Source organism: Camponotus vicinus, unplaced genomic scaffold, assembly GCF_025532165.1.
Source record: "Camponotus vicinus isolate PSW18456_S1 unplaced genomic scaffold, iyCamVici1.0 SCAF_2, whole genome shotgun sequence".
Lineage (NCBI taxonomy): Eukaryota > Metazoa > Arthropoda > Insecta > Hymenoptera > Formicidae > Camponotus > Camponotus vicinus.
This window is the reverse complement of record NW_028141956.1, coordinates 24,611,308-24,634,620: the sequence shown is the minus strand read 5'-3', so window position 1 is coordinate 24,634,620 and position 23,313 is coordinate 24,611,308. Positions and strand designations below refer to the sequence as shown.

General features: G+C 35.1%; 2 protein-coding genes and 1 long non-coding RNA gene across 4 annotated transcripts in view; 2 read left to right on the top strand and 1 right to left on the bottom strand.

The window, feature by feature from the left end:
* The window catches only part of LOC145967210 (uncharacterized), a 124,752-nt gene extending 120,462 nt beyond the window's left edge, over positions 1–4,290 (bottom strand). The window contains exon 1 of the mRNA XM_083091865.1: positions 4,059–4,290. The gene's annotated coding sequence lies outside the window, so the exon portion shown is untranslated. The remainder of the gene's footprint in view (positions 1–4,058) is intronic.
* LOC145966088 (uncharacterized) overlaps positions 1–23,313 on the top strand; it is a 71,974-nt gene that overhangs the window by 31,951 nt on the left and 16,710 nt on the right. For both annotated transcript variants that reach the window (XM_083089872.1, XM_083089871.1), the window contains exon 2: positions 7,342–7,636. In XM_083089872.1, the coding sequence (XP_082945998.1) occupies positions 7,342–7,636 (295 nt within the window). The remainder of the gene's footprint in view (positions 1–7,341; positions 7,637–23,313) is intronic.
* On the top strand, positions 12,869–22,851 carry LOC145966089 (uncharacterized). The gene is made up of 3 exons (XR_014436958.1): positions 12,869–13,116; positions 19,546–19,712; positions 21,054–22,851. It is a non-coding gene; the product is annotated as an uncharacterized LOC145966089 (long non-coding RNA).

The following is a 23,313-nucleotide window of genomic DNA, read 5'->3' as shown; positions in this document are numbered from 1 at the left end:
CGTCTCATGACAAGTCGCTAACATCAGCACGTACCATAATATTATGACATCGGGCTGGTCCACTGACTGGTTCTGCATCGATGCCATTACCGAGGCTAATCCGCCACCGGATTTTTATCTCGTTCCCGCACCAACACAATCCGAATGGGACAACAAGGTTTCAACGCGAGTTGTTGCGACAGGAAGAGGAAAGGTGAGAAGCACAAATAGGAAGAAACAGGTTCGGAAAACCGCAGGTACATTCCTGTAATAAGTCAAGAAGACCCATATATCCTATTGGATATTTTAGATCGATCATTATGTTCTTAGGAAGGATTAAGGTGTCTCTTGACAAGTCATTTTTGTCCATTCGCTTCAAGTTTCTTTCGAAAAGAAAGCGAAATAGATTTCGACGTGGATCTGATAGTGAAACTAGAAATCAAAATCTGAATTCATCGATATAATAATGATCGAGATAGTGAAATTTCGATGCAAAAATATCGCCGATTTATTTATGATCGATTATTTTATTATCGCATCAAACTGTAAAAAAATTTATCAATATGAAAATCTTTAAAAATAATCATAAAAATTGAAGTGAAAAATACTCAATAATAATAAGAAATACTAACACAAAATAATGTTCCTCTTAATTATGAATGTGTAATAACGTGTGTGATAACTGTGTAATAACTCGTATTTATTCACGACACGCTAATGCATATATTATGCAACGTATAAATATTCAGAAATTTTATATTGCATTTGATACACATTTTACTTTCATACAGGTGCGAATTTTTTCTCCTATTAATTATTTCCTATAGACAGTTAAGTGCCTGCATAAATGCACGTATATGTAATATAAAATTTCTGAATATTTATACGTGGCATAATAAATGTTGCATTAGCGTGTCGTGAATAAATACGAGAAAATAAATATAGCGTGACATAGACATATAATAAAGTCGTTTGATTAAAGAGCCCTCGCGAACCATATTTTACCGACATAAGGAGGATAAACATCAAAAGTCCCTGATATCTCGGCGTAATCAGCGTTAATATTTCTCGCGCGTGCGTGAGTATGCGTGTCTAACTCCTACATGTCGCGATTCGATAAAAAGTCGCTTGGGTGTGAAAATCATCGTCGCTGTCGTCCGTGTAACGACGTGGAACGTATCGAAGAAAAATGCACGGCCGGCCGGGATATATTCTGAGAAGTTCATTAAGCTCTCCCTTAATGCGCGAGGGAGTTGCGTGCTCTTTGCGTGCGTTCGCGGCACGCGTGAGGTGAGGTCGCGGCGAGAAACAGCGGGAGAGATGGTAATTTGCGGCATAATTTAAAGGAGACTTCATACTTTCACGGGCATTTTATATCAATGCTCTACTTGCGACTCGCCTAACTGTACATTTTCGAATTACGCACGCTCGCGTATGCGAGATTGCACGTACGCAACTGCGGGCCTTTATAATCTCGTTGCGCGTTTGTGTCCGTCCGTTTAAATTATCCTTTCAGTTATCGACTGGTGTCTTTATGGGCAATCTTTTATGGTTCGTTCTGCGAATTATGGAGAATGTTGCGGCGATGCATGAATAAAAATAGTTTGCGAAATTGTCGTATATTATGTAAATTGGTTTCTCAAAAGTCTATTACTCTTGCTTTATATCTTTACACGTTCTGCATGATTTAGAAAGAACTCAATTAATAACTTTATCTCTCATTTATCTATTATCACGATTTTAGAGCGTTTCAATCACTTATTGCTAGTAAAATATGCAAATGTCATATGACATTTAAGATAGAAATTTTATATACATAATTGAATCAAATGAAATTTATTGGATGTACTGTTGCGTATAAACAGCTACAATTACATTTTGCTAAATAATAAAGCATGGCAGAAAACCATTATATTTTTAACATTAAAAGAACTTAATTAAATAATTATAATAATTAAAAAATCATAAACGGATTTTATATAAATTTCAATGATATAAATAAAATTATATTAATTATTTCCACACATATAACATTTAAATTTTTATTTTATTTCATTTATATTTTATTTTTATTTTTATTTATTTTATTTTATTTATATTTTATTTTTATTTATTTTATTTAATTTATATTTTATATTTTATTTTAATTTTTATTTATTTTATTTAATTTTTATATTTCCTGAGAAAAGTCAGAAGCCACGTTTTACTGTTTTCAATTTTTCAAAACTTCAATTGTTTTCTTTTGATAGGGCGTAGCGAGATGCGCAAAGTACCGCTGCACCGGGTTGCAATTAAGCCGAAATCAGACCGAGCCCATTATGTGGGAGAACAGCAGCGTGTCACGTTCGTATATATGTGTGCGTTTTTCCGAACATCAGAGATTGAAGAATTTACGAGTCTGTCGAGAGCGCGAGCATACATTTACTTCCCCGTTTCTCCTCCTGGCCGCATGTCACGTCGTCTCGTGCTCTTTCGCGGTCTCGTTCGACTGGTCGAATCGGTCGAATTTCGTGGCTTCACGTCGCGCCGCCTCTCATCTTCCTTTCGGCCGTATATCCCGTCCATCCGTTGCAGCGCGGATTCAATGTCCATGCAAAGCAAACGGCGGCCCCGGCACGGCTGTCAATTATCCGTTATATACGGCTCTGCCTCTCGAACTCATCCTTAACGACCCCTCAAACTTGACTCGGGAGAGAGAGGGGGAGTTGAGGAAGAAAGATAAGAGATGCGTCTCCCCGGCCTTGTGCCAAGGAGCGCCGAAAATTCACGGGACCACGAAGATCGCGAGACGATGTCAGGCCACGATTGAAGACGAGGAGGCGACGCGAGATGGAAACCAGAGGAGAATCTTTCCGGGAATCGTATTTGGTATTCTAACATTCCCGCCACATCGAGAGACTCTCCTCCCTTTGTATCTCGAAGAGGGCAGGTTCGACTGCGAATAGCGTGTATGTGTGTGTTATATCCTCGCCGCCAAATGTGTCAGAATTGCAAATGCGTGCGATCCGACGAAACACGTCGAAAGGCGGCGGCGGCTCGATAGAAACAGGGCGCGAATTCCGTATTGCGAGTTCTAGAATATATTTGAGAACGAATAGAGAGAAGGATAGAGAATGTTGGCATCATCGGGGACCGTGAAAGAAACCGTAGGGACAATGGTGTGAATCGCAAGCGAAACGCAAAAAGAATCTTAGACCTACTTTACCATGGAAATTTCACGGGGTCCCTATAATTTTGGCCGCATTCTGGATGTCGGCCCTTTGAATTTGGGCAATAAACAACGTTTCTATCGTGCGAAAGTTACGTTTCAAACGTCGTAATCAATATTTTTAAATATTTAAATATTTCATTTCACATTTATTTTTCTGGCTGTTTAAATTAATTACAAAATGTTTAAATTAATTACACTAATAAATGATTTTATTTATTAAAATTTCCGGATGATTTTCCTTTTCATATAAATTTTTCTATCATCATAATAAAGTATAGATACTTTAATTAAATGAACAACTTTATCAACTACGAGAAGATAAAGTGAATAATTAAATAATTCATTAATTTCGATGATTAATATAAAATATTGAAAGAGAAGAATATATTTTTTATACCTAAAATATGCTTGAATTCACGATTATAAGCAAAGTTTATACGGAAATGCTTTCCATGTTTCTTTTAACGATCAAGTGTGTACATCAGCTTGTCTAGAAACGACAAAACCGTTGAGGAGAATGTTAGAGTTAACAAGTGTAAGCTATCATCCTTTTCGCTCGTAAACATCTCGTAATTATAACGAGACGCTAGACTTTGAACATAACGAGTACAGATGATGAAATCAAAAAGCGATAGCTCGAGGTGCTAACAATTTACATTGGTTCTTGTTAGGCTGATACTGATGATCCACAAATCAATCGAACAATCCCATAATTTAAATATTTAATTGACTACGAGCGTGGAACGTTTATTGCGATGATTATATCATCATGTCACGAATAGGAAGTATTATTATGTTGCGATAAAGGATCGATCGAATGTAAATATTACATCATGAGGACATCTAAATGATTCTCGCTGTCACTTACTTGATTTGAAGTGGTCACGAGCTTTGAAATTGGATAGTCCTTTCCGGTTATAAGATCCACCTCCTATCTATCTTGGAGAAGATGCACAATACGTTAATTTCAGCCTTGGATCCAAATGTTGCGAACGCGTGTAGATGATTCTGTATCGCACAATAAATTTATTTATTACGGAAGCGTCAAAAGCAGGGAAAAATTAATCGCGTATGACAGTTTGACGTTTGACGGTCTTCGATTGTCTCATGATGTCATCGTTTAATATGTTCCGGGTGATAAAAAATATCATATTAAATGATATTTGAATACGTTTTGAAATATTAATAAAAAAAAATAAATCAGACAAATATATATATTGTGTAAAATTTTTTCATAGACAAAAATGACATGATAAAACTCAGAAGAGAAAAAGCAAACACGAAAGAGGAAAGACGCCAAAGTTACTTTCGTTGGCGCAAGCGTAGTCTCTCATTTTCTCTCATCAATATTAAATTGCAATACAACGAATGTATTTATTATGGTAAAAAGCAAATCAACTCCACCTATGATGACCTTGCACATGCCGGATGAGATTGCGTTCGTCATTTTTCCACAGCTGGATGCAGCGAGTCGCGTTTCTTAAAAGCTCCGCTGATGAATTGAACCCTGCGCCTCGTCGAAGGTGTGTTGTGTCGCCGACCGGATAATGGCTTATTAACAAAGCGTTGCCGAGGAACGCGGAGAAGTGACAGAAGGGTTTTGACGAGAGAATCGTACGATGCAATCGGGAGGAGAGACGCGTAGAAAATGCGCGAATCCCGACGAAGCCGGGAGTCACGTCACCCATCGGTTTCTTCGACGTCCTCGTAGAAGGGGCCCCTAACACAACGGGGCTTTAATTACGCCGATATCACGGTAATTAAGGCGATCAATGCGTGCTATTGTGCGTCGTGCTGTGGGCCCGAGCGCTCCTCCCGGGTTCCATCCATAATCCCGACCACGAGCCTCCTGCTGCAGCACAAAAGTACCCCACCTCTCTATAAAGGATACAAGGACGCATCGTACCTGCAGTCGAATCTTCATCGCGGCCACCTCGCCGCTGTGGAAAAGCCACGACAAAGAACCGAGAGGAGAATAAACACAGTGACTCTCGATCTCGTCGATGATATGCAACCCGATCTGAGACTTCTACCGGGGAACGCGAGTGTCTCGGACACGAAGAACCACCGCGGGCGCGCTCGAATGAATCTCTCGTGGAGCGGTTATTTCATTCGATCGTTCGACCAGATCCGAGACTGATGGAATTCAATAGAGAGGAACGCTTCGCGCGGCATTATTTCTCTGCCCCTCAATCTTCTCAACCCTTTAAGGCACGATGGACGAACACGAATATTGAGCCATATTCGGCACTTTTATATTTTATAAATAAACTTAAACTTTATAAATATATATACATGTAATTTGTTATTGTGATGTTTAATTTTGGCATTTTGGAGGCAGTTTTCATATAAAATTTCATACTAAAATTTTTGATTAATATGTATATGTGTATATAGTATTAATTTCATGTTTTTAATTTATAGTGTATTCAAAAAGAAAGTTGTTGCAAAACAATATATAACAGTCAATTAAAAGACAGCATAATATTTCTCTTATTTCATTAATAAATTACATTTCTCGAATATTACAATAGCCAATACATCATTTCCCTTGAATTTGCTCTAGATTAATATACAATTCATGATGTGAGAAATGTCAAAATATTTTATAACGAATAGATGAAGTCATTAGTTACATATTGCTTGCAACAAATATCTTTTAATTTTCGTACAATCACACTCAGTGCAACATTAATATCTCAATAATTAAAAACTTTTTTAATTTTAATTAATATCTCAATCAAATAAAAAAGGGAAAAACAATACATGTTCATATTTCTTTACGAAAACTTGTTTACTTGGAGAATTAACTTTTGCGTTAAAGGGAGAGAGAACTCGACACGGAAAGATGCGTTTATGTCTCGCGTGAATAGTTTCATAATCATCAGCGATACGAATAATCATCTGCTGTCTATCAATAAACTCCGCCTTACGACATGGAACTTTGCATCATCTTTCCTCGAGGTAATCACCATTTGACGAGCTCTGCGGATTTTAAAATGTCTGTTCTTCTTCAAGTTAATCGCTGAGAAAAATATATAATGATATATACGGTTCTTCGATTTTCTTGCTAAATGTGCAATCACGTTATAATCTCGAATACACATTTTTTTGTAAAGTATTCCATTAGATATTCAATCAATAAATTTATTCCGAGGCATAAGATTTTCATATATTATATTGAAAAGTTATCCTTATCACATAGTAGATTATATTTATTAGTTCATTTCTATTAAAATTAAAAAATTTATAATTGTAGCTTTTAAATGCAAAATTATTGTTATCTTCTACTGTTCCATGACAGACATTTTCAAGAATATGCTTAGATGATTCACTCGTGAATATACGATTCCATTGTCTATCAAGCCTCCTATTAAATTCATGTACAAGATACAGATAGCAATCCAATAAAGTAGGAAAGAAGAAAGGCTACCGCCTATACAGTTCTCAATGTTTGTCGTAAGAGTTAGGACATCGAATGTCTCTTTGTGAAGACCAGCTTCATCCGGTCTATCTCACTGTTTCATGAAAGAAAAATGCTCAGAGATGCGCCGACTGTGTTCCTCGCTCCTTTGATTTTAACGTTTGTTTGCCCCGCCATTTCCTGAAACATGTACCAGTGGAGACAGACTGGATGCGTTTAATTTTTTTTTCCATAACTGTGCAAGGGTACGATGAGAGTTCCATTAGCCGTGTTTACTTGGGACTAAAAGATATACTGCGCGTATGTAAAAATTTAAATCGTGCCTTATTAAATAAGTTTACATTCATAGTAATAAAAGTCTTATAGCAAAACTGTAATTAATAGATTGAATCTAAAATTTAATTGGATTGAACTGTCAAGATATTTGCAGAATAAATGTACAAATAATATACAAGACATAGATAAAAAGAAAAAAATAAATATATAATAAATATATAAATATATAATAAAAAATATATTTAAAAATTGTATTATTATTATATACTATTATTATATGCATCGAATTTTGCATTGAATGCATATAATACATACTTAATTATAATATGTAAAAATAATTGCAGTTACAATTAGGTTAAAATTAAAGGGAAAATCATATAAAAAAAAATTTCTATAATTATTTAAAGTTGAGATCGTGTAAATTTGGACTAACCAACTGTTTTATTTTCAGGTCACGGTCACCAGCACGACTACGACAAGCACGAACACGGTCTATCCTAGTATAAATGACATGGATTGGTTCGCCGGTGTCGCCGAGGAAGAATTGCTATATTATACCGGTGTCGGCAACGATATCGATTCTTTATGGGCTGTTATTGGCAACTTTGTACCGCCGCCACCTAGACCACCTTTTTTACCCGAAGAAAGCATCGCCACCGATGGACTCACCACGTGCGACTTGTGTTCCTGGGCATGGAGAAACGATAGGCATTCTTTCTCCCGGAAAACGGTGGATGGCACCCTTGGTGAGTCTTTCATTTCTCACAATACTAGAATTACATTGCTTTAATCTACGTTCCATATACGATCTATTAGTTATTTTAGTTATATATTACGAGTAATTGAAAGATAGAAATTTCCCATATATAAATTATGCTTTTAAAAATCAAAATATAAATGTCTAAAATAAAATTATATCTTCGAAAGTAGGAGCAATAATGTATTATTCAATTAAAATTTAAAAATTTATGAAGATAAACGAGAAACTCTTTTAATAATAAGATCTAATTTTTGATATCTAAATAACATTAATCAAAATCGATATTAGAAAAATAATATTTAATTTCTCGTCATTCTATCTTATATATCGTTAACTTTTAAATATTTAAGAATATTTTATTAAAATATATTAATTAAATATATTAATATTCATTAACTAATTATATATTTTATTAAAATATATTAATTGGTCTGTATTAAATTATTCGAGCGCGGTTTAAGAAATTTTCATCGGATACGAGTAGAAGCATTAAAATATTTTTGCTTCATTAATCGAGCAATACGACGTTGGTCATTTACTATAGTCTGTCGGTTTTTCTTGTCATCACTTCAACTAGAAAGATTCTCGAAAGATGATGAGTGGTCGTTTCGAGCGAGCCATGCATCTGTCCACATCGAGACCAGGTTATTCTTCGTATACACACTCGACTCTTGTTTGCAACGTGTTTATTCGTTAAACAGCTTTTCCCGTCTAGTGCGTGCTTTAAGATTCGGATGGATCCCTCTTGAGTAAACATTAACGAAATTCATTGTAACGATGCTGTGAAATTTCTATTCCTTCCCCATAGAAATTCTTCTAAATCAAGCACTTGTCCAGATTCTCTCTTAATTAACGATACGACGTACAGTACAGTAATATTTATTGCTTCTCATATATTTTTGTATATAATTTTGTATATAATTTCACAAAAAGTACAGAGACGAGACTCAAAGATGGCATTAGTCTTTATTGGGGCAGTAAATGTTGATCACCTGGCAACAGCTGTGGTAGAATTCGTAAAGAAGACACATACAACTTGGCTTGTTACTGTGCGGAGATTACTGTGCTGAGATCTTTATTTCTCACTCTATCTACCGTATGCAGGAAATATTACACGAGAATTTTCATTAATCCGAATTGCTCCAAATCAAGGGTTGGACACTGGATGAACGACGACGCAATCATGAAAGAAATCGCTATTAAGAGCACACGATGTGATCGTCTTAAGCACGTCCATTAAACATAATGATAAATAATGCGGACATGTGCCGCACTTTTTGCCACATTTTTCGTTCGTGGTAGTCTTAATTACGGGTATAAACTATATTTAATACGAATATCTATATAGCGGTAATATTACTTTTTCTCTTATAATTAAATGTTGAGAATAACGGTACATAATAATACTATCATATTAAATATACGGATAAGCATGTTGAGAGAAGAATATTAAAATTATGAATTATATGCAAGACTGCTATGAAAGATTATGATGTATGTTTCGTGCTTTTCCACTCCTTATCTCTTTTCATTCATTTTTCATTTATATCATACCTTCGTCAAGTAGCTAAATTAAGAGAAATATAATAAAAGGATTAGATTAGATCGATTTTCGCAGCCTGAAATCTGTTTAATTAAAAGAATTTCCATTATATTTTATAAAAATATAAATGCCAAAAATATGCAGCTGTAATTTTTAACAATTTTTATTAAATTTAGCTTCAAAATAAAACGTGCCATGAAGTGTATAGACATTGATACGAGTATATTGCAGTGACAATTTTTTTTTTCACAAAGTTCGATCTCAGATTTCCTTTGGGAGGTAAAATTGCAATTTTAAAAAAATTATCAATTGTCAATTTTTAAAAAATTTATCGAATTTTCTTTGCTATCGATGCCGTGTAAATTACGAGGGATAATTCAAATACTTTCCCCCAACGTAGAACCGACCTCCAACATCCGGTGGACGTGCTTCAACCAATCAGAAACAGGCCGGTCCCGCTCCCATGGTTCCCCCTCGAGATCGGTGTTCGCACGTACGCACGAAACGTACGTGAAGGCGTACGTAAGTTTCTGCATCGTGACACGCGGAGTCTCCCCACTTCTTCTCTTCGGTGGGCCCCGTCCCTTTCGCCCTTCAGCCCCGCGGGCCTCGTCGTCCGGGCACGCATTATCGCCATTACCATGAATTCCTGCAGTTATTACCCCTCTGTTGCACCGCCACCAAAATGGCGGCTGGACGCATCCTACCGTGCAAGGAGGACGCACTTGGCTGTTTGCTCCTCTTTTTATTGTGGCGCCTGTGCTGCTGGCATGTCGTGCCACGTTATAACGCTCGACAATTAACGTCGAGAATGGCGGCGGTCAATGGTAGGGATAATTGACCCTGTCAGGACTATGACAGCACTTTTACATTACCGCATGATTCGCTAGGCTGATCTCATGCTATGTTTTATATTTTGTGTTAGATAAAGATAACATGTTTCCGGTTGATGAGAACCAGAGTTATATTAGATTCGAATCTAATCTCTTCGTATTCTCTTTCATCATTTCAGCCTTTGTTCCCGGTGATGAAAAGACAGCTTAATGTGTTGCAAGTTCAATCGAGGTATCATAGACTCCTTATGATTAGCAGATATATATTTATGTCGAAATGGAATCCTTAGCGATTACATCATGCTAATTAAACCCTAAGTATTACGTTATAATAAGCGGTTTTATACTTGACGAAAATTCCTCCATTATATTACCTTCGCAAGTATACCTGTCGTATTTCACATTTATAAGAAACGAGTCATGACGCGCGACGAAATGTCATTGTCGCTAAATCGCAAAATATGGCGCACGAGCGGAACCTGGCAGTAAATAAAGAAAATGAAGCCGAGAGGCGAGAGAATAGCGCGTTGGGGGCTTCAAGGAGGTTGGCAACGGCGGTAATCATCGCGTCACTTCCCATCCTTCACGACGTAATAATTACGAGATCGCGCCTCTTACTCTCCACGTGATGCAGACTCGTGCTTGTCGACGAGGGAAGGCAACGAGGGAGGCGAGAAGACTGACTGAGATCAAAGAAAACAGAGAGGAGAGAGAAAGAGCTTAATGCGAGCTTGCGAGTATCTTTCGGTCCCTTCTGCCTCGTGTCGACGTAGGCCGCACGATTCGGCGTGACTTCAACAGCGAGCAACAACTTGTACGTTTCGCACTCGGAGATTTGCGCGAAGATTCGTTAACGCTTGATGAGGGTGGCAAAATATTTCACACGAAGGGCCAGACATATTTTCGATGAGGTGTGCCGAGTTAATAAAAAAAGCAGTTGGAGTATCTATAAAATTTATTATGAAATTTTTCTATAAAATTTTTATGCGATTATTAATTAAAATTGCTTATAAATCTTATAAGAAAATTTAAAGAACCCTGAAGACAAATTTTAAATTTTTATAGATAATTCTTTGTGTAAGATGCAATACTTTGTCGTTAGATCCACACATTAAAATCATTAATATATAAAGGGAGAAAAAGATGTTTTTATTTCGAAGATTCTTCTCTCATAAATAATTAATTAAAAAGAAATATAAAGATTTTTAAAAATCTTTAACCATATCTAACAAAGTTCTACAATATAATTGCATGTAATTCATAAATATAATCTTTAATATATCTGTGTACATATAATAAATAAATAACTAAAGAAGAAATAAATGTATATTATAGATTTATGGATACTTCTGTATCCAATTTTAAAATTTGCCTTCTATTGTGCAAAGAATCTCGTGCTCCAGAGCGGTTAATCTTAATGCTTTGCGCCGGAATATGAATAGATTTAATAAAGCGCGGGACGGCGCGCGTATAAATCGCCAGACATTAATTGCATCATGGCATTTTGCAAAGCGAATTATATGCTGTACAAAAACGATTAAGTTTTATTCCCAAAAAAATGAAAAATAACGCACACAAAGTTGCAACACGCAAGTCGACTTTATAAATGCTTATCAGTTTATATATTAAAACGTTAATAATTACACGAGCTGCATACAGTTACTCGATTTAAAATATATATCTTGAAATCTTAATTCTTACACATAGTGAAGGAAAAATTCTTTGGGATAAATGGAATTCTATAAATAATCAAAAATTGCAATTCTAATTCTCGTCTTTAACAGCTCGTCAATTTTATGGTACGCGTTAACCAGAATAGGTAACCATATTTTCTCTCGTGTGTATCCGTACTGAACTGATATTATCTCGTTGCGTATATACCAAGGGAACGTAACGAGGCCTCCCTTAGTCCAACGTAAACATCTCTTCCATCTCCTCTTTCCTCTTCTTCTGCATCGTTCACACATCGTCGTTCCCTTGGCTCCTCTCGGCGCCTTCCTTTTTCGACAAGTCGTAGTGTCCGGCATTCACCGCGACGAAGGAGAAGTAAGCACTTTCGCGCCTATATATCGCGCCGACGAATGCAAACGAGATGCAGAACGAGTAACGAGAGCGCGTACACGTTAACGAAAATCTCTTGAAACAACCTCTTCAAGTTCCCGCTTCTTATGTGCCTCCGAGCCGCGCGCTGTTAATTTGATAGCCGATCTCGCCAACGTAGATTTATTGGCAACAGCTATGAAGCAATGTGTCCGAGCATAGGCTACTACTAGCGTGTGACTTTCTTCGATCTCGAGTTTGTAATAAAAAAGAAAACTGCGTATCTGATAAACAAATTAATCGATATATCGTATCTTATGGAATAAATCTATTATAGATGCAGCAAAAATATAATCTCATTACTTTCATTAAATAGTGAATATTATACTGAATATTATAATTTTACAGAATAAGTAACTATGTTTTAAATTTTTTAATTTTATTACACACACGTTTTATAATTAATATATAACATATATAATATACAAGGTGTTTCTTAATAAGGGGATGAAACTAGCAACCCCTATTCAATTTTTTATTAGAACTTTTTATATGAAAAACTCCCCTTAATTTTCGATGAAAAATCATTTCCTAAAATTTTTCGCACTTATTAAGAAACACCCTGTCTATACGAATAAAATATGTGCGTAAATGAAAGCTTATATGTATATGTTATTTCGTTTATATAATATATTAGATATTCAGATTACATTTAAATAAATGCATTAGTGTCAACAATTTATTTAAAACAAATCCTACTTCACGTGAAAGAGAAATAAATGAGACTCGCGAAATGATTTAAAACTCGGCTCTTTTAATAGAATGAGATAACGATGTTTTCATAATGTAAGCACATTTAAATGTCCGTAATGTTCATCGATTGTGTCGCCGGGATGAATACACAAGTAGATTCCATTCGGCCGATGACGGAGATGAAAAATGATTTGCGATCTCGCGGAGAGGCACGTATGAATTATCGCGGGCTCGCTAATGCCATCAGATAGCTGTCACAAAAGCGGAGAAATTACACAGGAAGAGAGGCTAAGACTGGTGAGCGTATTAATCGTGCATTTTAGTAGATAATTAATTCGGCTTCAAAGAGAGCCACGAGTTAATTATATGTAAATAAAGATCGCCGGCGCAGATAGGCAAATCATCAATCTTAACATGAAACGGACGCGGCGCGCACTGCTATCCTCGTCGGCGCACGTGAATTATAGAAAACGGTAAATTGGATAATGGTACGTTTATTAGCGGAGATAGTGCATTGCATCCCGATGCCCACGCGCGCGATTCTTGGCGCACGATTTCGCCGCAATCGGCGATCGAACGCGCCGCTAACGATGATTGGTACAGAGTTAATTATCGTATCCCCTTATGTGTTACCTCTTTGGCAGCCACCCCGTACAAATTATCCAAAGTTTATTTTGTAATGACGCGTATTAATCACGACTAGAAAGCTGTCGTAATCTACGTGCCGCGGCTTAATCCCGACAATCGCCAGGACACAGTAATTAGTGAGTCTCGTGGTGAGATTGGTGCGCCAACGTTTTCATTAAAGCCGCGAGTCGAGTTTATGACATTTCATTTAGCCTGAGATATTTCATCGGCCGCTTGATTACATCGTGTGATTACACGATTCGCGTTATTATTAAGTCCGTTGTCGCAACTTCTTTTCGGCACTTCGCGACAAAATGTATGATATAACGGGAATAAAATGGGGATACCGTCCCAAATTTAAGTAACAAACTCCGTATTCTGTTTTCATTTAGAGAAATTTATTATATATTATATATTATATTATTATTTATAATATACTATATTTACATAATATATTATAATTTATATATTTTATTATGCATATTTACTATTTATTATTTTTATTAATTAATTATTTTTATAAATTACGTACTTTGATTTTATGAAAATGACACTTGATGAGAAAATAGTGGTCAGACAATAATATGTATTATATATGTATGTATTTATATATTATATTAATTTATTATATTAATTATATTTATTTAATTATCTTTATTATATTAATTCTGGTATAAATTGTGAAAGACACTAGAATTAATCATACGTTCGCATACTTCGAGCTTAAGATGAGTAAAACAATGAAGATAACAAGGGGACGTGCAGAAAAATGCTTTTATTTTTATCCAAGGTAGTCGTTATAAAAGCCATTCCCTTGTTCTAAAGCCTTAGTATAATCGCGTATCTTACGTCCGAATTTCTTTCAAAGACCTTTTTCTAAACTGAACTGTAAGTTTGGCTATTGATACGTTCATACCATATATTTTCCAACGACATTTCGACATAATTAAGATTACAACTTGGACCGATTAGGTGAAGACGACGTGACGCACCGAAGTCGTTTCGACGAGACATCCTTATCTACGGCACTTACCAAACTATGCCGAACATAGTCATCTTATCTCGGCGACACGAAATGCGACGCGGTACCGGAAATATCCGCGTCTCACCTGCCGATGGCACCGCGTTTCATTTAGGAATGCTAGAAGGCGCGATCGGCGTCGCCAGAAGCAGCCGTTATTTATTGTCCTTTTCCTCCTTCATTTTGTTTCACGTGGGAGTAGGGTTGAGAGGGAACGAAAGAAGATGTTAACAGCCGTCACGTATCTCTAAGACGCCGTAGGTACCGCCGTATCCGCGGCAATCGACGTGAGTCGAGAGATTCGACGAACTCAGAGGTAACCCGCAGAGACCAACTTTTCCCACCCCGATTGCGGCCAAAGCCGTCGACCTCCTGCGCGTTCAAGGAATGTTTTCGAGGAATTTTATGCGAACCACCCAGAAGTATAGAAATCAAAAGAAAAAAAACGGGGAAGAGATCTTTGCGCGCTTTCTTTGGTTCCTCATTTAATAATTAAGATGAGCCGTAATTTGATGACTCTATTTCTTAAAGTCAATAGTCCAAACCATAAGCATCATTCCTCGACTTTATCTGAATCATTCTTTTTAGAATCACTCTTGGAAATACACATATTTGAGATACAAATTGAGAAATTAAAATAAATTAACGATAATTATTATCAGCAAAAATAAAAGCGAGATATTATATAAAATATGTAGGAATATTTTTTTATTTTTTTATTTTATTTTCTCCCAATTTTATTCAAACTGGATTCGGCGAGTGTAATAATTTCCTCTTGAACATATTAAGATATTCTGAAAATATTATAAAAATTATAAAAATATAAAAATATTCATATATATATTTTATATAATATTTCACTCTTTTATATATATTGATAATTTTTGTTAATTTATTTTTTGTATCTTAAAAAATAAATATAATACTCCTAAAATAAAGATGATTCTACAAATTAAGTTGAGATGACACTTATGATTTAGACTATTGATTTTAAGAAATAGAGTCATCAAATTATGACTTATCGATTATATCGTGACCATAACGTCAAGTTCCATAAACGCGACAATGGCGTCTTTGTTTTCCTCGTAGGCCTCTTCTCGCACGCTATTAACGATAACGCGCGTGCCTCTTAAAGGTTTTTAAAGACCTACCAACCATACAACTCGCGAAGTACTCTTCTCTCCTTTTCGCTCTCTGTCTTTCTGTGCTCTCTGCTCCTTCTCGACAACGAGCCGCAGAGAAGAACCTATCCATTCGATTCTATTCTTACACTTTTACCCGGCGTAGGTACAAACTTGACGTTGACGTGTACCAAGTGCCTTCGAGCGGGTTTCTTGAGTTCAGGGTTGATGTTGGAATGAACGAGCGAACGATTCCGTTAACTAAGCTCTGCCTGTGTAAGCATAGAGTATTTCTCACGAACAGCCACTGGGAATAGCTCTGACTGGTTCTCCAAAGGAAATTTCTTGCTTATTAATGCACGCGGATGCTATTAATATGCCAAAAATACTGCTCACGGGATTAAACATTACATGATACACGATAACAAATTATCAGTTACATCATTTATACACATTTACATATTAATATCCTGCATAAATATTGAAGAAATATTGAATTCACTGACGTGTTTCCAACGTTCCGACGAAATCAGCTTTTTTGATCTTTGTGATATTTAAAATATATATTTACAATACTTAAAAATATATATTTATATTTATATATTTATATTATTTTTTAAAGAATTATTTAAATATATTATTTAACATACCCCTTCTAGACTTCCTCCTCCTCTCAGACTGTCAGGGTTGATCTGCAAAAGATAAATAAAATATTAATTAAATAATTAATATTTTAAAAAATTATTGAATTTTATATTCGATGTATATGAAAAAAATAATAAGCAGATAAAAAAATAATTTTGCAAATTAAAAATAAATTATTTTAATAAATTATTTTAATAATTTTCTAATAATATATATAAAAAGTTATAATTATATTACAACTATATTATCTCTAAAAATAGAAACTTTTACAAAATCATAGCTTTTATAATATTTTTCTTTAATTTTCTCTTGTTTATTATTAATGTAAATAAAAAAATCAAATTATACGATTAATCGCTTAATTTAAATCGCGTGTGCACAATTAATTAATAAATAATTATTATATAAATCATGAATTATTTACCGTAGGATTGCTCTGTCGGCGCCCGATGCCTCTCCTAGGTCTCCTCCTCCTCTCAGATTGTTATGGTTGATCTGTAATAAACAAAGAATAGATCCAAATTATAGCAGCAAAATAATTAATATTTTAAAAAATTATTATTGCACGTATTGAATTTTATATTTGATGTATATAAAAAAATAATAAGCAAATAAAAGAAATAATTTTGCAAATTAAAAAGAAATAGTAATAATAATAATAAATAGTAACAAAGAATTAGTACATTTGCATATAAGTGTGTTTCAAATAATACGGTACGAAACACATCTAACGTTTGTCGAGAATAAGTAGATATTCATCTCGATTTTATTGAGATGTCTTACATAATTATGTAATTATCGATATGGTACTCTTACTCCTATCGCGATTACTATCATTGTTTCTGATATTATATAATCATCATGACTGTGGATTGCATCGTGCAGCATATTCGGTACCGTTTTACGCCTCCGGGGAAGTGCTTCGGCTCCGTCCATTGCGTCGGCACCGATCTCTTCGGAGAGCTGCCAATCAAGGCGCGATCACACTCACCTCGAAAGGCAGATTTCAGATCTGAGATCGATCGATGCAATCGCTGAATGCGGCGTTGGATAATCCCGCGGTTAAATGCGACATTCGCTACGCACAAAGGACAATGTCAAATTGAGATTGTCTGGATAAACGCGTCATTATCGATCTTTGCAGAGCCTAACGTGGCTGGAAATCTCTTCCGTGTATCTATCTCGTTTATCTATCTGTATCATTCCTATCATTGCATCTCCACGCAATCACCGAGCTGTCCTTTATCTCGATTTAAACAGATAATACGTGACGTATAATTTTTCATTCGAGATGAAATTTTGTTTTTTTCAGAAGAATTTTTCACTAACATAAAAAAAGTTTCTTAGAGATTAACTAAATTGATATTTTAATAAGAAACTCGTCTTGCATATAGTAATTATTTTCTTCAAGGCCAGGTAATCGTGAAATTATTATCCGAGATGACGCGATTTATTCGACGGCAGCATTGGATTAAGCGAACAATACTCTCTGAGAGCGGACCATTAAGAAAAATGCACAACTAATGATTCGAAAATGAGAGAACATCGATGATCAATCAACTCGGCGAGTTCGGCCGTTTCGCTTAAATAAGAGCGATTTAATCCGCACGGCCCGATGACGAAGTTGAACTTAAGAGCTCTCGCTCCGCGACGAGCGGCTCCGTAAAGTGTTGATAATTGATATTTGATCGCGTGCCAGGCCGGCAATTAAATGCTTTCAGGAAGCCGCCGCGGTCTTTTTATCGTGCACGTCGAAGACGAGATGGGAAAAGAAAGAGAAAAGGAGAATTGGAGATGAGGCGTGCACGCGTATATGTACACGTGGAAAGACAACCGACTGTCTGACTGTCAGCCCGTTTGTCTCGCCGGCCACACCTTTACCGGACAGACGAACGAAGAGAGAGACGGATGTGGAGGAGTATCGGCGGCTGGTGAACCTAGATGGGATGACGGATAACTCGACCGGTCGATCGTTCACCTGGTGATGGATCTGTTCTCGACTATTCTTTATTCTCGGCGTTCTTTCCCTTCGCCATCTCTCCGAGTATCGATCCGAGACACGCTACATACACCCCATACGATTTTCGATCACGACTCGTGGATCCGAACTTGTACGGCTTTATCTCGATTATAGGTCGCAGATAACGACTAAGAAGGGTCGAATGACGTAAGAAAGGCATATTGAATCCTATCGAGCTCTCTACCTAGACCTAAACCATTCGTCGCATTCGTCCGAGTGAATGACGACGTAATAACAGCGTGTCTCTCTCCTCTTTCATTAGCCTCGGTAGACATTGACCACCGGATTAGAGTGACGTAATGCGTTCAGGCCCAGGACTGCTTATATTTCGCACGTCGTTAGGTCGAATGAATAATTCAGCGGTTCTCTTAATCCGAAATGTCATCACACGACCACGTGCGAATCCTCTTGATCGCGAGCATGTGTGCGGATGTAGCATCGATCCAAACAACATTTCTAAGACATGAGACATAATTTGCTGGCTCATTTCTTATGCATATTCAGGATATCGATTAGTTAACGCGACGTAGGATGTGAACGGACACGAACGCGATTTTTCTCGCTATCCATCTATCACGATGCTCCTTTTTTTAAAATCTTGTATTAGTTCGTCACTGTCGTTAACTAAATTAGAGGGATGTCGGAAACGTCTATATATGTGCGTTGTTAGAAATAATCGGGCAACGTGTGTGTGTAAGTCGCGCATCCCAGGGAGAGGAACGAAATGATTTACGAGCCATTATCGAGGTACGGTACACGTCGCGTATCTTTTACACGAGAGTTCGAAAGTCGATGAACGATTAACGGTGAAAGTCTTGCGGTGTGAATTACGACGTGCCCAGGAGAGACGTGTGCATCTAGCACGCACGCTATGTTCAAAGCTGTAATTGATTTTTCGTTCTCACTACCGTAAGAGATTACAATCTATGGCAATAATAAAATTATCGAGCAGTGTGAAACATTCTTAAAAAAATCGAAAAAAATTGCCTAATTGCCTAAATTGCCTAACATGATACAATTTTAGAAGAGACTGACATTAAAATAGATTATTTATCAATTTTAATATTATTCCAGTATGAATAGAAATTAAATTAATGAACAAAATAATTAATTTAAAATTCGTATATTAATTTTTTTCAATATGTATATTGTTCCTACATGTATTACTTTTCATACATATACAAATAGGATGTAAAATTATATCAAAATATGTATTTAAAGATAAAATAATTTCCCATATTAATATAAATTGTATACATTAATGAATGAATAATACATTTGTATTAATTTAGCGAGCCTTGTGGCGAGTATATGAAAGAAGTTTGGTGATGATGGAGATGGAAGAAAATATTGACAAGACGTTTGTTAGTTTGAAATACGATCTGTTTACAGCGATGCTTATGATCGAAGCACTGGAATTAAACTGGAATTAAAATCTTCTGACATCCGGATAGTGTCGGTTAGTCTACGCAAAGAGGCGTCTGTTCTTAATCTTTCTAACGTTCTCGCACTTGTACCTGGGCTCTCAAAAGCTCGTAAAGGTCAAATAAAAATGATTTGCGGTTGGGTTAAATTCATCGCGTTTAAAACCTCAATCGTTACCGGTTTTTCATTTTACGTAATTATTACTGGATTCGTTTCATTCATTTTTTTTATGGCGCCGCGTTGTTGATAGAATGAAAAATTGTGAAATCTTTTGATACAATATATCTATATTTAGAGAGAGAGAGATTAATTTGCTTTTTATTTATATATATGTAAATGTGCGCCTCGCGAATTAGCAGCGACGAAGTAGTAACAAAGATAATGACATCTATTAAATTGATACGATGGCTGAAAGCCCCGCTGCATTTACGTACATTTATGGTAAAGTATCTCTTATCAGCTTTACTTTATATGTCTATTTCAGTCGGTAGCGAGCAAATGTGGAAAGAGACGTGAATATATAATGAATCCTACGAAGCCGCAGGTATATTGAGCCATCAGGTAGACGAGACAACCTTCCAAACGACGCTTTTAAAATCTTTAGTCACGCTGGTTTTATTTACGAGCATCCGACCGACTAATTTCTCGAATAACCACGCGAGATTTAGTATCACCATATATAGGATGCGCGAACGCTATAACGATGAAAAAGTATTCTTGCTGGTGCACTGCAGAGGATCGCGACAGATACCATTTTACTGTTTCTCGCGCTGTATCTAATTTATTTTCCAATATATTCCACATTTATCAAAATCTTTTGAGCAATTAATAAATTTAACATTATTAATTCTTAGTCTGTGAATCAATGTTAATTTTAATATATTGAAGAAAATCGGTAATCTGATTAATAAGTCTTAAAGAAATAAAAATGTGCTCTCTCTCTTTCTATATATATATATATATATATATATATATATATATATTTATATTTATATTTATATTTATATGATTACATATTTAAAAAATTATATATTTAAAAAATCTGTATGCTTTATGTTTAATTTTATTTAATTATGACAAAAATTATCTGCGAAATATATGATACATAAAAACCATTTTTTCAGTAGCTTGAAAGAGGGATTTAAATAATAAGGAAAATAAAGATTTCTTCCTTATTATTTAAATTATCTTTAATTCATTAACACTAAGTTTGTACATGATAATTTGCATGAATCATAGTTGTGTTATATCTAGAAGAATTTTTTTTATTGAAATAAACAACGGTTTTTAACTAACATAATTTTCGTGGAGACAACCTTGTGCGTTTTTTTTTCGAGGTCAATTTATGACGGTCATTCTTTCAAACCATTTCCAGACAGATATAAAGAGCGCAATTAAGAGCAAAAATACGTGCGCAGCTTGGTGAAGCATTAAGATGTAACAAATAGTGGATGTAAGGAATGGCAAAAGCGGGAATCGGCAAAAAGTATCGCGAGGTAAACAAAATGGACAGATAAGACCCGCATGTATGAAACCAGGACTGGCCAAGTATTTCGCCCACGGAGCCTAAAGCGAGAGACCGATTAAAATTGCGATGACGATGGCAACAGTGGAGGACGGCTCAATTATTACCACGATGTTTGCCATCTGACATATACAATGTCTCGAGTTTTAAGCAATTCGTTCTGATGCATCTATGTTGCGAATTTAACGACCAATTTAGAGTTGTCTCTTCTGCCAGAAATATTAAGACATAAATTTTTTTAATTATAAGTAATTAAAAAGACTCTCGAGATAATTTGTATGTAAATTGAGCTTTAAGAACAAGGACAGTGCAATACGTTATTATTCGTCTGATTTCGAATTATTTCTACTTAAACGAAATTATAATTTGCATATTAATTATAAAAATTAATTATAAATATGCTCTTACGGTTGAATTCAGAAATTATGAAAAAAAAAATACGATCCGATTAGATCTTCACTAAATTGACTCTAATCGGTCAAAGAATCCATCGATACGGCCAACAAATCGTAGATTTATAGATGAAAGAGGATTATGAAACATTCTGTACATATATGCATGATGCTATTCTGGCAAGGAAAACTCTCAATGTGACGTGTGTGTCAGATAAATTATTATTATTGTATTATTAACGACATATTTATCGACAATACCGTTCTATGAATACCAAGAAATACGGCATTGACTTGCCAATCTGTCGGTTTTGTGGTAAACCACAGACTCGCTTATGTCTTATTTGATCCGTCTAAATTATATTTCGTTTCCATTTTTTACTTCTCTAGAAAATAATAAACGTGATGTCTATATTGTCCACTAGAATTTTATTTTCCCAATGTTGTATCTCTATCGAAAAAGCCTGAATTATAAGAAATTTATTCTGCGATTAAATATTTTCAGAATAATTCTGGAGAATTTTTTAGAAGTCGGTAGTAAAAGAAATATCAAACACAATTTCTTATGGGAGATAGTGCAATTAATAACAATAAAATCGCTATTTAATACATAGCAAATAAAATAAATATTATAATAACATAATAAAGTATTATAGAATAAACTGAAAAATTATAACTTAAATATTATTTAAAAATGAAGTCAATTTTTTAATTGAGTCAATTTTTCAAATAAAAAAAGTGATTATTGTAGATTTTATAAAATCTATAACAGAAATCTTGCAGTTATAAACTTATTACATGTATAATTAATATATAATTGCACGAACATGGATGGATGTGGGTATATGTACGTGTGATTTATATATAATCTTGCTTAATGTATTATAAATAACATTTTGGAATGGCTTGTTTAATGTCAACGAATGAATTAACGATTATATCTCACTATTCGTAGTAATTTTTACACGACAGAGAGAGTTGTTCAAAACAAGTTCATCGAATACATTAATAAAATGAAAAATGTTATCGAAATTCGTCGAATATGTCTTCATTTATCTACACACGATTTCTCGTATAATGAAAAAAAATGATTCAAATTCATCGTGGATCTTTCGGTGGTAAAAGAGATGGGGCTTAATGACAGCCGTTAGCAGCTTAAACACTCGATGCATTCTTGAGTAGTGATGTGAAAAATAAAGTCTCGTGTTGTAATGAATAACGACTGTTTTTGAGAATAAAAACGAGAAGTTCAATGAATTGCCATCGCGAATGTTGGACCGCAGTTTTTAGCAACTTCTTTCATTACGTAAGAAAGATAAGAAAGAAGATATCAGCTCATCACAATGTCATTTTTGTACGCATGTCTGTCTTTCAAAACGCGAAACCTCACGTGAGTCCCGTTGCCGAATCGTTCTTTGATGATGATTAATGAACAACATATATATATTTCTACGTTTCTATGTTATATAAAATCCACCTTCCAAATTAGCTAACTTCAAAATTCAATGAATCGTGGGCGCAAAACATACTGTAATACTACAGACATGCGAGCGCTTAATTATTTTGCCAATCTCTCAATGACAACCTATTCTTGATAGACAAAAAATGCGTGTAATTCATGATAGATGATATAAATGGTGTGATAGCATCGAAGAATAACAATAATAAAATATTACAAAATAAAACATTTACTTTATATCAGAAAAGTTATCTAATAA